Source organism: Calidris pugnax, unplaced genomic scaffold, assembly GCF_001431845.1.
Source record: "Calidris pugnax isolate Ruff unplaced genomic scaffold, ASM143184v1 scaffold247, whole genome shotgun sequence".
Lineage (NCBI taxonomy): Eukaryota > Metazoa > Chordata > Aves > Charadriiformes > Scolopacidae > Calidris > Calidris pugnax.
This window is the reverse complement of record NW_015090980.1, coordinates 2,369,552-2,386,008: the sequence shown is the minus strand read 5'-3', so window position 1 is coordinate 2,386,008 and position 16,457 is coordinate 2,369,552. Positions and strand designations below refer to the sequence as shown.

Genomic DNA, 16,457 nt, shown 5'->3' with positions numbered 1-16,457 from the left:
AAAACACAGACTATTTTAATGTTGTCCTTGTGTGAGCATTAACAGGGTAAGACTCTTGAGTTGGTTTTACGCATATGGCAAAAGCACACTTCTAGTTGCTTCCACACAAGTTACTACAGAATATTAAGGTACAAATACACAATGTACCGAGGAAGCTGCTTATTTGAATTGTCAGCTTTGGTCTTCATTAATTCTCTTACCTCACAAAGACTTCTATTTCTAAATAAAGTCATTAGCAATGCTAGCAGAAATATGGCCTAAAACACTCTTAATAAGAACAAAGTCAATCATATTTGTTAAATACTCTCCCCAAAAAAGAATATTTGTAATATTGGCAAACTTTATGTGCCTTCAGTGAATTTATTTTCACACATCTTTTAACAGTGAATATATCCCTTCATTGTTTGCACTCAATGACTGAACAAACACTTTTAAAAACTGCTCAAGATACACACAACTTAAAAGTCATCTCCAGACCTATCTTCTATTTTTTCTTTTGTGTACAGAGTTTTAAAATGAGAAATATTTACAATAGTTTACTGATTTGCTGTCCCAGAAACCACAATGACAGCTGTCATGAGCTTGATCTAAGGATCAGGAAGCATCAAATGAAGTTGGAAAGAAACAATCAAAAAAACCCACACCACAAAGCCATAAATCCCTTGGTCCTCTACCTTCTCTATAGAGGGATTAAAGAAAAGTCCATATACAACAACCAGCAGGATTAGACAACATCGTTTTGCTACTCAGCATTAAAAAAAAGTAATCATGTCCTCAGCTATCAGAAATTAGTACTTTTTAAGATGGCTGATTTGATCATAGAAATTGATAGCACAGAAATCAGTAAGGTCTAGAAGACTTAAAAAGACAGAAAGCAATTCCAAGTTCATACTACAGCTGAAAAGTAAAGATGGTACTGAGTTTAATGACAGTAAATGCCTGAGCTAAGTAAAACTGAACTAAAAAAACCCACACACAATTAAGCAGCTAAACATCCTCCTCAAACATTAAGCATGACATGAGACATTTCGTGCCTGTAAAAGTATAGTATTTTTACTCCAAGGGTTAGCTGTTTATCTTAAAACCAGTAGAAGTACAAAGCAAATAATGGTAATTTAAAACTAGCTTCAAATATTATGTTCCAGTTAAGAGTGAGGAACAGTTTATTTCCCATTCAAGCAAAACACTTCAGACCTGAAAGTGCTGTCACCCAAACACATGCTGCCAAGTTTTCAAAAGACAGATACACTCCTTCAGAACTAACATTGAAATGCCAAAGACTACAAAAGTTATTTTCTTTTAATTTCTTCTTTTGCCTTTTTTAGGTTCAAAATGAAGTGTAACACCAATGAAAAACTGTCTTACTCCCCGACAGAAAGGCATAAATATTTTTATTTTCCCTGACAGATGAGGAACACACCAATAGCACGGTAAAAATCAAGACAATTACTAAGCAAGGGCATTGCCCCTTGAACACAACACAAAAATCTTTAGCTAATATTCTCTTCTCCACAACATATAAAATTGAGATTCCCATACGTCCCTGAAGAGTGCTGATTTCATCTCCATTGCTCTGTCTTAATGAACTACTTAAAGAACTAAACATAATACTGATATATAAAGGCTAGATGGACATTACCTTGAAATGTAGGAAGGTGCGTCTACGATGTTCATACCACTCGGCATAAGTTGAAAGGCTTCTGAAAAACATCAAAAGATTTCCATGTTCTTCAATCCTACAAAAGAAAAATACACTAGGTTAAACAATACTAGTCAGATGTACCAATTCTTTAGCCTAGAATTTGCACTTCTTCCTTAAGGAATTTGTGATTAGTATTGGTCAAATTTGAACCCAGAAATCACACACAAAAACACACACCAAAAAAAAAAATCACAACAGGAGAAAAGCTGTAGTGTAGATAGTTTCCAACTCCTCAGGAAGTTAAGCAGCAACAAAGTTGGTCTTAAATGTAAAACTTGACAAAGTAAGTCGCCGGTAAAATCTTAATTTGATGTTATGCTTGTTCATCTAATACTCTCATTTTCTAAATAAATTCCAAGATGTTGCATAGCAAAACTTTAATCTAAAGTTTAATCTAAATCTTACTTTAGATTTACCAAATTGCATCACTGAGCTTTGAATATTCCCAAGATCTTTCTCCTATTCAACCAAATCTTTACATGACATGTTATCCGTCTCTGCCCATGTGACATTCAGTTTTTCAAGATTAACCTTGAAACTTCAGTAAGCAAGAAGGCCTGTTTATTAGATTATATACGGCATCTAAAAAAATCTCTTGATAGACAGTTAAAACTTGATTTATCTGCTATTAAGGAAGAAGGTGATATTCTCATTAATTAGAAAGTGGGGTAGGATAGGGGAGAGAGATGCTGATAAATCTGTAACTGAGAAATGTAGTGCAGAGATCTTAGTGCCAAGCCCATTGTAAACAGAAATTAATAAGCCTGGACAGAGCAAAGCTGATTTTTGCACCCCTCAATATGTCTGCATTTTGGGCTCCCTCATGATTTCACAGTTCAGCAACACGCGGATACGTTACGGCTTCATTTGTACAAGTGATGCTAGACTTGCACTAATAAATTGTCATGGAACCTGATGTCCTGAGAAGAGCAGTGCAGAGACACATTTGCAGGACTCGCACTTATCCAGGACAGATTTGGTAGAACTTACAGCCTGTATCATAAGACTAACATATCGGTGCTATTCTGGTGAGGAAATCATTCAATTGCCATGTTATTGCAAACTATTTTTTCATCCATAGTGCCTCTGAAAACAGACAGGTCAGCAGTAGTCATTTTACTTTCTGGATTTTCTGAGGAATTTTCAATACAAGAGACAAAGCGTAAGAGAAATAAAGAAAAGTTCCTACAGTTTTCTCTTTGCTAGTTTCAGAGTAACTGAACAGCATCAAGTGAAAATGCTTATGTACAATGATTAGTAGAATAAGGTTTTTTCATTTCCAGTGACAACAGTTAACAAACAGAGGCAACAATACACAGTATGTGAACTATGACGTATACAAGCAAAACAGTTTTAGTAGAAGTACACTACTCCAGTCACTCTCAGACAGCCCAGGAAGGCAGGCCACAATAGAAGAAAGGAACCCAAGACACCAGAAATCAGTAATGAGCAAAAACCTGCCTTTGAACAATCAGGATTAGAACCATTTGAATTAAGAGATCTTAAAACAGGTGTCATCAGAGAAGTAGAGAGTTTGTAGAAATCAGGAACCGAACAGACCTTACCCTCTTTATTGTTAACACCACAGTGATGGCAACCATTAAAGCATATTATATATACAGCTTCTCAGCTCTAATCAAAAGAGGAACCAGACAGTCCACGCACTGTTACGAGGGATGATTGTATTAAAGACAGTTTAGAAGAAACAGGTGGGGAGCTGGGGGTGGTAGGAAGGAGAAGAGTTCATCTTGGAGGGGTTTCTTTTGAAGAAAAACACGACAGAAAAAAATTTCTTCAAATTTCTAGTAATGTAAGGATCAGGATAGAGAAACGAAAGGAGACAAATGTAAGATGACAGAAACTGTCAACAAACCAACTATCCATCCAGTGCTACCAAGGGGGAGGGAGAAAAAACTCTTGTAAAGGGTGTGCAGTTTTTGCTAAAGAAATGTGGTAAGACTGCAAAATTCCACAAAAGCTAATACCTGAAGCAACACAATTCTTAAATCATAAGAGTAAACAGCTTCATGTCTCTGGTGATACGAAGCCACAGTCAAATGAAACAGATTATTAGCCATTGTCAACAGGTACCCGGCAAGCACTGCCTTGAAAATCATAGACTCACAGAATGGTTTGGGTTGGAAGGGACCTTAAAGATCATCAAGTTCCAGGCCCATGCCATAGGCAGGGAGTCCTCCCACCAGACCAGGTTGTTCAAAGCTCCGTCCAACCTGGCCTTGAAGCCCTCCAGGGACGCAGCATCCACAGCTTCTCTGGGCAACCTGTTCCAAGTTTTATTTTAATTACTAATACAGGATTTTACAAGTTAACAAAATCTGACTGAGGAAGATACCTGACTTACATTTGGGAATGTTTCAGAAAGTTGCAGAGGATCTAAATTCTACATGTAAATTTGACTTTTACCACCCTTTCTGTTGAAACATAAGCTGGAAAAAAATACATGAAGTTCATTCAGATATTGAAAATGTAAAAGAAAAGCCAAACAAGTTTTATCCTAGGCTGGAAAGAACAGCATCATTAAAGGAAGTTACCACAGTAGTCACAGCTGCCAACAAAATCAGGCCAAGGTGAAAAAGCTGGCAGCACAGGCAAAATTGAGTCCCTGGAAGGACGTAGACACATACTGATTTACAATAGCTGACTAGCTCTACATTCTGGACAGCTTTCTTTAACCACAACTCATAATTGTACATATAAAAATCTACACACACTATAGTAAAAATCGAGACTTAGCAACAACTGCCCACATCTCACCGTCTAGTGAACATGATTCTACAGATACCGCAATACACTTTTAAAATCTGCATACATGGAAGAGGGCAACACAAAATTTTGTTACAAAACACATAATTCTTTTTAAAAAACCTGATGATTTTGATGAGTATCCACTTTCATGCAATTTAAAAGAACTATCACAAACCTTCTGACCTTATTTTAGCATTATGTCTTTTGGCTTTATTTCCTTTTTTTCCCCTCTCAGCTTCATCTTTAGGTGATATAGGGAAGAAAATTTTCAAGGCTAGATCACCAAGTATAAAGAGATAGTTTTGGCTAACTAGTTCAAAGAACCAGTTTCAAATGTAAAAGTCAGTCTACCAATTACATCTGAGTATATACTTCTCATATGTACAGACATAGAGATGACTAAATTTAAGACACAAAACTGGATTCAGTGTTTAGAAAGGGGGAGAATCTTTGTCGGCATGAACAGACATATGTAATACATATAGCTTTTTGTATTGACAAGGAAGAAAGACTGCATAAGAGCACCATTTCAGTTAACTGTCTCCTAGCACTTACACTACCCATGAACAATAATTCCTAATTAGCCTAAATTAGCCTAATTCCTAATGCTGAAACCAACTACAACAAATGCTAAAATACCAAGAAAAGTTGGTATAAAATAAGAAGGTACTAAGAGAGTATGTTAAATTTAAGCCTCGGGTTTTGTTGGTTGGTTGTTTGTTTTTTTTTCCACTGGGAAGAATTTAGCATTACAAAATGTCACCAGATTAAAAAAAAAATAAAAATCCACTAGGAGCAGAAAACATCCACCTCCGAAGCCAATATCCATGTAACAGAGAAGTCATCCAAAACTAGCAAAAAGCATATTCAGGCAGAGTGTGACTCCGTATCAGGTTAAAATCACATGCCCTTCATCCAAACATCCTTTCACTTTTACAAGATAACATCAACAAAACACAAAACAAGAAACTTAATTGCTGTAAAAATATTTAAGGCTCCTTTAATGCACTCCTTTAGTTATTTTAAGAGAGGAAATCTATTTTAACTCACTACAGTATGCAAGACTTCTTGTAGTAGCATATAAAACCAAAGAATGACACTTACAGCTGTGGGAAGAATTCATGCTTCACTTCATTTCCAAGACACCTCACCAGTGCAGTATTCAATATAATGCAGACATTTCCTATATCCTTCACTCTGACATATAAATTCTAACTAGTTAGTAAAAAGTAGGAGTGGTTTTGTAACTGCCTAAAACCTTCTAATCCATGCAATAGTTAACTAACCCAACAATTAATGGGGTATCAAGAGGAAAAAAAAGACCAACAACAAGATTTTTCATTAGATATTGTGATCCTCACTAATAAAGTATAACATAAGTAATAACTGGTGCAAAGGGGACTCAAGTAAAATCCCAAAATGGAAGACTAAATATTGTGATTCCATTTGCATACATATATTATTGTCACAACATATTTAAGGAACGGTACACCTTTTCACAATAAGTATTATATATTGCAGCAGTACCTGATTGAAAATAGACTGTTGAATTTTGCTTCTTTTAAAAACATGTTGCTCAACTGTTCTGGCAGTTCCCCTGTTTTCTTCCAAAGCAGGACGGACTTGGGAATTAGAACTGAATGCCAAGTTTTTAACTCTAGTGCTCTTAAAGATCCCTTTTCTGTCATGCATTATGAAAAATGAAGCAAAAAAATTAGAAAGCTGAAGAGAAAAAAATCCAGTCCAGTAGATAAAACAGAACAGAGCTAGACAAAGAGATTTGGCAAGAATGGACCAAAGAGACAAAAGGAAACAGAAACGGGTAGGGAGGCAGAAAAGAACAAACAATACAGAGGGAGACATTTAGCTGGTCAAGAATGGAGGAAAAGGGAGGGAAGAAGTAGGAGGAATCAAGATTCTAAGAGCAGCCGGTGGACTGAAGAATAAAGGGCTAAATGGGGAAAGCCTGAAACTGGATACAAAGACAGGGGATTAGGTCAAAATAGACGTCAACAACATCAGCCCCCTACTCGGCCACATATTTACTGCCTTAGATCAGCAACAGACATTGTGATGTTACAGGACAAGTCAAAAAGTAAAAAGGAAATTTGAAGGGTTGGGAGAGGAGGGGGCAAGGTTGGGTTCCCCCGTGTTACTTTTTCAACCAAATGACTATGTTGAACCTATGTGTCACGTGGCTTCAACAGTACGTACACTGACACAAGGACAACAGTTGGTACTTGAAAAAAGACTAAGGAGAAAGAACTGCGTGCTTTATTGACAGCCAATCCTTAATTCATCTTACATCATTCATGAAAACTTATATTTACTTATGAATACTGGCATAATGTGGAAAAGAACCAGGGTAGTGAAGAGACATGGACAAGACAGCAGTGCTCAAGCCAGGATGAAATAAAGTCTGCCACTACTTCAACGCATTCCTTTCCAGTATGACTATTAAGTTCCAAGACACTTCTGCTGTCAGAAAATACTCCTGAAAAAAACAGGGTAATTTCCTCTTCTAAATCCTGCCTCTTGAGAAGAGACAACTGCTATTCTCAGTTACACCGCTAGCTTTAGTGGCTTTGTCTGGAAATTCCAAAGCCTTGAAATGAAAAATTCAGCTTTCAGTACAGATGAATGAAGCCTGAGGTAACTCAATAGACCTTTGTTTTCACCCATCCATTTGCCTTCACTCCACTCTCCCAAGTCTAAAAAATAATACAAAACAAACCAAATCACTTAAAGAACAGGATTAAGATTAGGTCAACTACCCAATAATAATTAATAAATAATAGATTTGTTCTCAGAATAATTTGCCAGCAGATTTCACAGGGGAATACTGCAGACAAATAATTTGATCATTATTCATCCTGTGTACCAGAAGAAGTTGACATCCTCCAGAAGAAAATCAAAAAGTAGCATTCAGTCATGTGCTCAAATTTTAATATGTACCTAACTTAACCTATTGCACAAATACACCATTCCAGGTTTTTAAACTGTATTGCACTGTTTTTAAAATACCAGTGAAAGAAATCCTGATGCAAAGAGACATGGAAAGGCGAGCAGAGAATTAGAAACTGGCAAGTACTGCAGAGGGTTTCTCGATGTACACTTTAGCCACTACTCACCCACACTGCACATCTGCAACTCACATACACATCTAAGTAACAGTTAATGTGTTGATTACATAAATTAAAATGCAATAGCTGAGATTACCTTGTTATATCTTTCTCTGAACCAAACAATTTCAAACAGCTATAACACATTATAATCCAAAGACTTTCTTTTCATCATGAGTTTTCAATGGTCCTTTCAGGCCTTCAAAATTAAGTGCATTAAGTGTCTTCTCTCCAGGATACAGAAAAGGGAGCGGAATTGTTTAGGTCAGGCTACCAGTACATTGCCAAACAAAGACACTGTCTAGCAGCAATTTCCATGAAAAGTCAGTATTGCATTTAGTATTAGATAACCTATAAAACAACTCTCCTTAAAAATCTCCACCTTACCTTGACACAAACTTGCTCACATCTGAATCTTCTCCAGATTCCATTATAATCCCAAGATTAGTAACAACAGCAGACACACTGTCTTTGTTCTGGATTGGAAAAGTAACAACACAGTGTTTTAGAAATTTCTCTAGTAAGGAGAAAAAAAAGTATCCACAAACAAAAACATACACAAATGTACTATAACACTTAAACTAGCATTTTTTAAACTACAGATTTTATGTGTAGATGCTTTCATTTATTTCAACAGTACCAGTATTACCCATACAACAAGGCTTTAGGAATAATACCTGAACTAGCCTGCACAGAAAACACATATGTGTAAAGGAAGACTTATAAATAAGAAGTTCATTTACTTCCTTCCACGTCACTTCCACTTCTTTAGAATTCTTCTCATTTTCCAACAAAACCCCTAGCTGCTACATATACAAGAAAACTCAAATATAGGATTTGAACTGAAAATCATACTAATGCTAACCTAAGTTTAAAAAAAATAAATTAATTTTCCTGTTAGTTTTCTTTTTTGTTTTTTGATGTTTTGTTTTCCAGGCCATAGTTTTTCCCTCAAATTCTTGTCCCTTTTTACAACAGTATTTGTTACTAAGTGACACAGGCATGATAATAAAAATCAAGTGTTTTGAAATTAAAATATCTAACACCCTATAAAAAAAAAAAAAAAGATAAAAGTTAACAATGTTGAAATTAAGCCATAAAAAAATATTCCTTTTTTCTAAGCATTCTTGAACACACCAGAGGAATAGGTTAGAAAGTGAATGAAAAAGCTTAAAATCGTGGCTTGAAGGCCATAGCAAATGCTTCACTTTATACTGGAGACTTTATACTTTATTTTTCTTATACCCAGTCACTACAAGCAAATGGGAATGGCAACACAGAGGAAACTAAACAGAAAAGCTGGAGTCAAATGCAAACATATCCCAGCAATCCCTAGTATTGGTTGGACAGAAGTACTGCTAACTCTGCCATGAGTAGAGATGGAAAAAGCAAACCAAGACACTACAAAGTTTAGGGGATTGAATAAATAACATCAGGAAAAAACACTTAAAATTTAGAGCAAAAGGATCAACACGCGCATGGAGTTGTAGAGAAGCTACCAGTAGCCACAAGCTAGCGTGCTCCCTTCTAAAGAAACTAGTTTTGCAGTAAGTAGGTTTCTAACATATGGTAAATGTCATCTTGGGGTCAAATAAAAGGTTTAAAAGGAAAGCTCTTGAGAAGAAAGCAACTCTTATTTGAATGACTGCTGCCTCAAGAGGTTTACACTTGTTTTGGCAGATTTTCAAGCTAATTGTACACGTTCTCTCTTAATACCTAAGAGGTTAAAAATAGATAAATCAAACAATGATTTTGCATTAACCTGTTTTCTTCATCAACCTTTTTTTTGACCTTTGGAAATATCCACCTATGTGCAATGGTGAACAGATGGGACCTTCTTTGCTTGCAATCAAAGCTGGCAAAAACATGAGTCAGCACCTTGGGAATATAAATTGTATGCTTGTCTGACGCTGAGCCAAAACTAAAGAACCAGTTAAGATGCAGAATATGTCAGACAGTGAGCAACCAATAGTGCAGTAATACAGACATAATCTAAACCATTCAAAGCCAGTCAGAGTGAACTCGGATCTCTCTACCCTCCTTGGTACAACTGTATCCTGGAATACAGCTTTTAAACAAAATATTATAAGTCACTCATGGTAAGATCAAATTAGAGATAATTAGAAGAACAATCTGTTATTGTGGATAAACAGGTTTGATTTAAGGTACTATGGAGGAAAATTAACTGTATGGTAACTTAACTACTAGTTTAAATGGCTAGAGTTAATGACGTGAAAAGTTATTCTCTATCTTCTGCTGCATACCAATGTATTTGTTACCTACTAAGCATTTCCCCAAACCAGCTGTTGTCTGTTATTTCTCGAGATGGGTGAAACCAGTTGCAACTTTACACTCTCTTACCCACCCTGATCTCAGCACAGGTTATTTTGAATACAACTGCTAATGCCCTATCTTAGAAAACAGGTTTCTCCCTTTTAATACACAAGAAGCCAGAGGCATAAAAAAGTTAAAGCAAAGTTTCCCAGGTCTCAGCGTGGCGTGAAGTCACAGCTTTCCTGAGAGCTATGGAGGCAGAGTCCTGCATCGACAGGGACCTACTGACTGCACCGCAGGATGACCTGCACAGCGTACAAAGACTGGCAAAACCAAGATAACCTGCCACTACTTTTACACCACAGAAACAGCCAACTAGAGCCAGACAAATTGGCTGAATGGAATTCCTAACACTGTAGTCATGAAATATGCTTCTTCATTATAAGGACATGGAAGAGAGTAATTTTTAATCATATAAATTACAAAAATGTGTATCTTAAAAATATAATCCTTAAGCTTGAATTTTGGAACCCCTGAATTATCGCTAAATCTATTTGATTTAAACAGTTCCAACAAAATGAAAATACAGAACTGTACAATGGTTCTATTTTCCATTTCTAACCAAACCGTTACATTATGATTCATAAAACAGCTAAAACACATGAACATTTAAGTAAATGCACAAAACCTTTGTTAACATTCAAGTTCATATACAACCACAAAAACTAAGTAAAGGAAAATAAATTAGTCTGTGTTTGAAACAGTAAGTGTACTTCTTGACTTGGGTATGTAACACCAAAACCAAATAAAAAATCCAACCTGTATATTATGGCACAATTAACAAACTGTACTTTTCATTGGTGTCTGCTTAACTAATTTACCATTTTCCACAACATGTCCACAACCCACATGACACAAATGCCTAAAATACTGGCAATTCAGAGTTTATCAATTTAAGATTAATTGATACATCATCTGCATTGCATATTAAATTAAAAGTTACAGGTGCCATGCAATTTTATATTAAAAATTAATTAATGCAGATTTTTAAATTTTAATTTTTATATGTATACTATATATAACATATCAAAATATCATAGAATCGTCTAGGTTGGAAGGGACCTTTAAGACCATCTAGTCCAACCATCAACCTAACTCTGATAAAAACCCATCACTAACCCATGTCACTAAGCACTATGTCAAACCATCTTTTAAACATCTCCAGGGATGGTGCCTCAACCACTTCCCTGGGCAGCCCATTCCAAGGCTTAAGAACCCTTTCCACGTAAACATTTTTCCTAATATCCAATCTGAACCTCCCCTGGCGCAACTTGAGGCCGTTTCCTCTTGTCCTATCGCCTGTGACTTGGGAGAAGAGACCGACCCCCCCTTGGCTACACCCTCCTTTCAGGGAGTTGTAGAGTGTAAGGTCTCCCCTCAGCCTCCTTTTCTCCAGGCTGAACACCCCCAGCTCCCTCAGCCTCTCCTCATAAGACTTATTCTCCAATATGTTACATTATAATAAATATTTGGTAAATATTTATAATAAATATATATTTAATATATAAACGTGGTATTGTATATATCACTTTAGACTATTTCACCACTGCTGAAGTCGAGCAGGTTTTAGGCATTAAAAGACAAGCGCTGCCATCTAGTGGTGCAATCACCACTAAGCATCACCAATGCGGCGATGGATAACACCCTCTTACTCATCTGAGTTTCACTGACAGTAAAACACGGCATCATCCAGGAGCCTACAGGTGAGAAATAAACATTAATCTAACCAAGTCGCATGAATGAGGCAGGCTATGTCTGTGCTCAGCACCAAAGGCAGTTTTATCCAAGCAAATGGTAAAATGACATCACTAAGACCCCAAGTTTCGAGTCAAGCATGGACTTAGGAGGTTGAAGAATAACCTCATTCAGTTGAACTCCTGCAGTTTCAAATGCTGCAATCCACTTGTCACTATCTAAAAACTCATTTTCTAAATTCGTAATATGTTTTTTCTTAAGATGAAGGGGGACATGTTTACATAGCAAGACAATTTTTAATACTATCAGGTTCAATCATATTCAATTTTAAAAAACCTTTTAAAGCTGAGACGACAATCAAGGTTTCTTGAGAAGGAAATTTCCTGATGTCAAAAACATTATTACAAATTGGGGTAGCAGCTGCTCTCCACTGCTTATCATTTGGAATTCTGTGCTAAGAACAGATATTTATACAAGAGCATCTTTGCAAGAAATCTGTAATCACTAATCTGCAATTTCTGTGCAGTCCCATGACATAATGGCTAGTCACACTAGCCAAGAGAATAGAAATATAACCAAAGTAAAAAAAAAACCACAATTGTTCGAATTTGTAGTGTTTTAGTTTTTCCTCAGTTCCCTCAAGAGAGGCAAGGTTTGGAATTTTCCAGTCTCCAGAACAAGATATCTGACTATAAGAGAACAGGACAAGAATTTTGTAACTACATGTTGAACTTGACCTTCAGAACTACTTTGCTTGGATACGCATGGAATTCAAAATTGGGTCTGGCTGTTATAGAGTGAAAACAACCCACTGAGACTCAGATTAAAAAGATCAGGGCCATCAAAATGACAAAGTACCGGCTGGGGGTTTCAGCTGGAAAAGGAAGCATCGACGTTTGTCCATTTGAAGTTTTGTTTCTTTGCTTGGTTGTTTGTTTCTTTGGGTTTTTTTTTAAACATACGTTGATCCTTACCTGTATTTCAAGAAGCTGGAATTCCAATTGAAAAGAGAGGGAGTGGCAATTCCCTGACAGTCTGTGCTTCTGCACTGTTCTGTTTCCAGCTATTGTAAAATAAAGTTAACAAAATACTTGATTATAATTCTATTCAACAATTATTGCATTCCTTCCATTGGTCATATTTAAAGTACCAACTGATACCTTCCATCATATTAATAACAAAGTCAAGTCACACACGTTAAGGAAAAAAAACAGACCACCACAACTACCTTCACGGCAGTGCAGAAAATTCTATCAGATCTCAAAATAATTGTCTTTCTGCTAACACTGAAGGTAGAATTACAACATGCATTTGCAAATGTAAAGAACAGAAATAGTATGCTCAGCATAGCACCAGTAAGAAGCACAAAAACGCTTACTTTTTTCCACTGTTTTCTTGGAATGTCTTCTGAACTGAATTCCAGTAAATTTCATCAAAAAAGAAAGATCTGTTTCTAGACTTTCAAGTTGAGCTTTCAGATCTGATGGAGATTCATGTCCCTTAGATTCTTGCTGAGATTCTTTTTGCAGTGATTTTCTAGAAGTGAAAAAATAAAAAAAATCTGAAGAGGAAAACACCCAGAAATAATAACATGTTTTGTCACATCAGTACAGCAGTAACATTAAATAAAAGGGATTTGTGATGTGATCTGATGATTTTCAGACTAAGATCTGTTTTCAATGAGTCAAATTTGAATTGGACCATGTTACTAGGAACAGTAAACTGTTCTAACTTACATAAATGCTGTATGTTCTCCACCAGGTAGACACAGTCTTTATTATAAGTCTTGGGATGTAAGTATCCATTTTGAGGAATGTACAACAAAATTGAACTGCAATGCCTTTACTCATCTAAACGATTTATTTTATCTATGGAGTGTATATTTACTATGGAATATCAGTTAAATAGTGGAAGTGAAAAGCCCTAACATGGCACTCCTTGAGCATATAATTAGTCACAATTGCACAAGTCCCCAGTCCTCGCTTTTTTCGTTTTTTTAAGTAAATGTGCACTGAGCTGTTTCACAGGCCGTGATGGAACACATGGCCTTTGCAGTCAACAGCTTTGCAGGGCCCTGCACAGGAACGTACCCGATATCATGCTCTGACAACTATGACTGCCTTTGTAAAAACAAAAAAAAAATCCTAAAAAAAAAAATCAACTACCTACCAATGGAAGGCAGTAAAGAGAGGTCAACTATTTATTATTTGTAAACTTTTACAATATATAGACATATCTTAAGCAAGATCAGCACTGCAAAAATAACGTAAGGAAAGTCCTAACATAAAGGCAAAAGCTTACCCTAAACCATTTTGACAAAGAAACACTATTAATCCAACATGTGAAAAAAAGGCATACATTGACATTAATATCTCCTCGTCAGAAAAAAAGGTGGATTCTTGTTGGTTATCTTCATATTTTTCAGTCAATAGTTTAATTTCTTCTTCCAGCAACTGGATTTCATCTTCATACGTTTGACAAATACTGTTGTCCATTTCTCAGAATCACAGTTACTAGAGAAAACAAAACAAGGATATTTCTTAGGCAAAGAAAATAATACTCCATTTTCAAAATAAATTCTTTCTATCCAAGAAAATAATTTAAGAAATGCAAATATAACAATAGGCAACTGTTTATCCTACCACTCTACTTAAAATGAGATAATTAACTATATTTTAGGACTTTTGAAAACTGAAGAACTGGCACGTACAATTTTTAAATACCCCAGGTAGGTCTGACAAGAATTCTAATTTATACCTCAGTAAAGAATTCCAGAGCATCAAACACTCCTTTTTGCTATGGAAGATTAGACATATAAGCCTTGATCCTCAGCAACCTAAGTTGACAGGAATTCTGTCACCAACTCTGCTCTTAATACTACAGTACTCTGTCATCAATACAATTCCTACTTAAAACCTTAGAAAGACACTGGTCTGCAAGCAGACATTACAAGAGCAGAAAAGCCACCTTTTTCATAATTCTGACTGTAAAAAATCTTCCTAAGAAACATGGTAACTCACTCTGCTAAAAGGATCATGAACAGGAAAGGTTCTACTTCCAGTTAATACTAGATATCAGCAAGAATGTGACAAAGAACAAATTTCTGACTTTAGATAAAAGAAAAAAGATGGTTTCTCTAAAATTGATAACAATTTTGAAAAAAATGTAGTTTTGTTGCTTTAGCTCCTCAAAGACCTAATTCATTGAGTCCAAATGCAATTATCAAATCAATTTTAAGACACAGATCACTGAGTAGCATCCAAATACTGAAGCTAAATCAGGAATCTAATGTAGTCAAAGGCTTCCTTCAAGAATCTTTTCAGCTAATCATGAGTCCATCCAGGAGCATATCCAGCTGGTTTACATTTGCTGTAATAGAACAACAAGCTGTACCAGAGATAGAAAGCAATCCTTATCAGACACAGAAATGGAATCCAGCTTCAACCAATTCACCTAACGATGCACCTGATTAAATGAAGCACAGCTGTTCCTACTAACAGCACAACATGATCTGCCTTTCAAGCAAACAGCAGTAAAGAGACATAAAGAAACCAACCCTGTTTAATAAACAGTTTAAAACAAATAAACATCAACTTCAAGAAAAAAAAATATCTGACATTCAGCCTGGACTGAAAGGAGATATATTATGCAGCTCAACACCAACATCTTAATGCAGTAAGCCAGTAAAAAAAAGATAATCGAGTTTTATGTGTGTTTTTAAACAACCCCTACTGTATTTGCAAGATCCACACTAACATGGTTCAAATAAAGAAGGATGATGGAGAAATAGGATTTTGTTGGCAAACAGCATCTGAATAACATGTACACGAAAGCAGCATTCAAAACGTGTTTTGCATGAAAAACTTAAGTAAATAAAGAAAGCATATGCAATTAAAGAATCACTGAAATTATGCCTAGTTGTGACTTCCTCTGAAATTTTAAAGCAACTTTGTGCAACGTATAACAACAAACAAGATCAGTGAGGACAAAAAATAGAAATTCTTCAACTTTTAATGCATCCTATTAGGTGTTTTTTTTAGCAGGATACACTGAAGAAAGTTTCAGTCACAATAAAGAGTACACTGAGAAAAGGAAAAATATCACAATGGCCAGAACTTTACCCTAGGTAATTAGCTAATTCCTCTTTTAACAGCTAGCTGTTTTGAGAACAGTAACAGAACACATACTGCTTACAGCTGTCTTTAGTGATTTTACTAGAGTGCAGAAGGTGCAAAGGCTAAATATAGCTTCAAAGAGTATTCTCTCCAGAAAAAAACATTCGCACATAATTGAATTAAATAAAACACAAATTTAACGACAATCAATAATTTCTCCTCACCCTAAGCGCGCACGCACACACACACACACACATATATATACACATATTGGCGCATCAACATTAAATATTTTACATTCGTACATACCTGCCCGTATACACCCCTAAGCGTTTGCTTTTACGCTGCCACAGGAAGAGCTTTCCAGAGTTTGTGAGAAACGAGCAAGCGGAGTGCTACCTTTCGTTGTTTTGCTTCTAACTTACAAGTTTTACGAGGTGGCGGCTGAGGGGATGGTGGCACCTGGCCCTGAGGAGAAGCCCTGACCCTGAGGGGATGGTGGCGCCGGGCCCTGAGAAGACGTCTCGAGCTCTGAGGAGAAGCCCCGGGCCCTCCCGGCGCGCGCGCCCCGCGCCTTCGAACTGCGCGCGCTCAACCCGCCCGGCTGCGGGCCTGGGCGCTACCACAGCTGCTGCCCGAGCAGGGGGGGGGCCGGCCGCGCTTTCGTTCCCCCCTTCAAGCAACGAAGCCGATTGAAGAAAGACTCCTGATGCCGTTATTCAA

At 36.5% G+C, this 16,457-nt stretch overlaps 1 protein-coding gene across 2 annotated transcripts in view; it reads right to left on the bottom strand.

The window, feature by feature from the left end:
• Positions 1-16,310, bottom strand: part of CENPP (centromere protein P) — a 145,327-nt gene extending 129,017 nt beyond the window's left edge. The window contains exons 1-6 of one of the 2 annotated variants that reach the window (XM_014953509.1): positions 16,044-16,310; positions 13,921-14,132; positions 12,998-13,155; positions 12,594-12,682; positions 7,978-8,066; positions 1,640-1,736 (exon numbers count right to left, since the gene is read on the bottom strand). In XM_014953509.1, coding sequence (XP_014808995.1) covers positions 1,640-1,736; positions 7,978-8,066; positions 12,594-12,682; positions 12,998-13,155; positions 13,921-14,114 — 627 coding nt within the window. In that variant the 5' untranslated portion in view covers positions 14,115-14,132; positions 16,044-16,310. The remainder of the gene's footprint in view (positions 1-1,639; positions 1,737-7,977; positions 8,067-12,593; positions 12,683-12,997; positions 13,156-13,920; positions 14,133-16,043) is intronic. The other variant, XM_014953510.1, reaches the window with a different exon arrangement.
• Between the last annotated feature and the right edge of the window lie 147 nt (positions 16,311-16,457).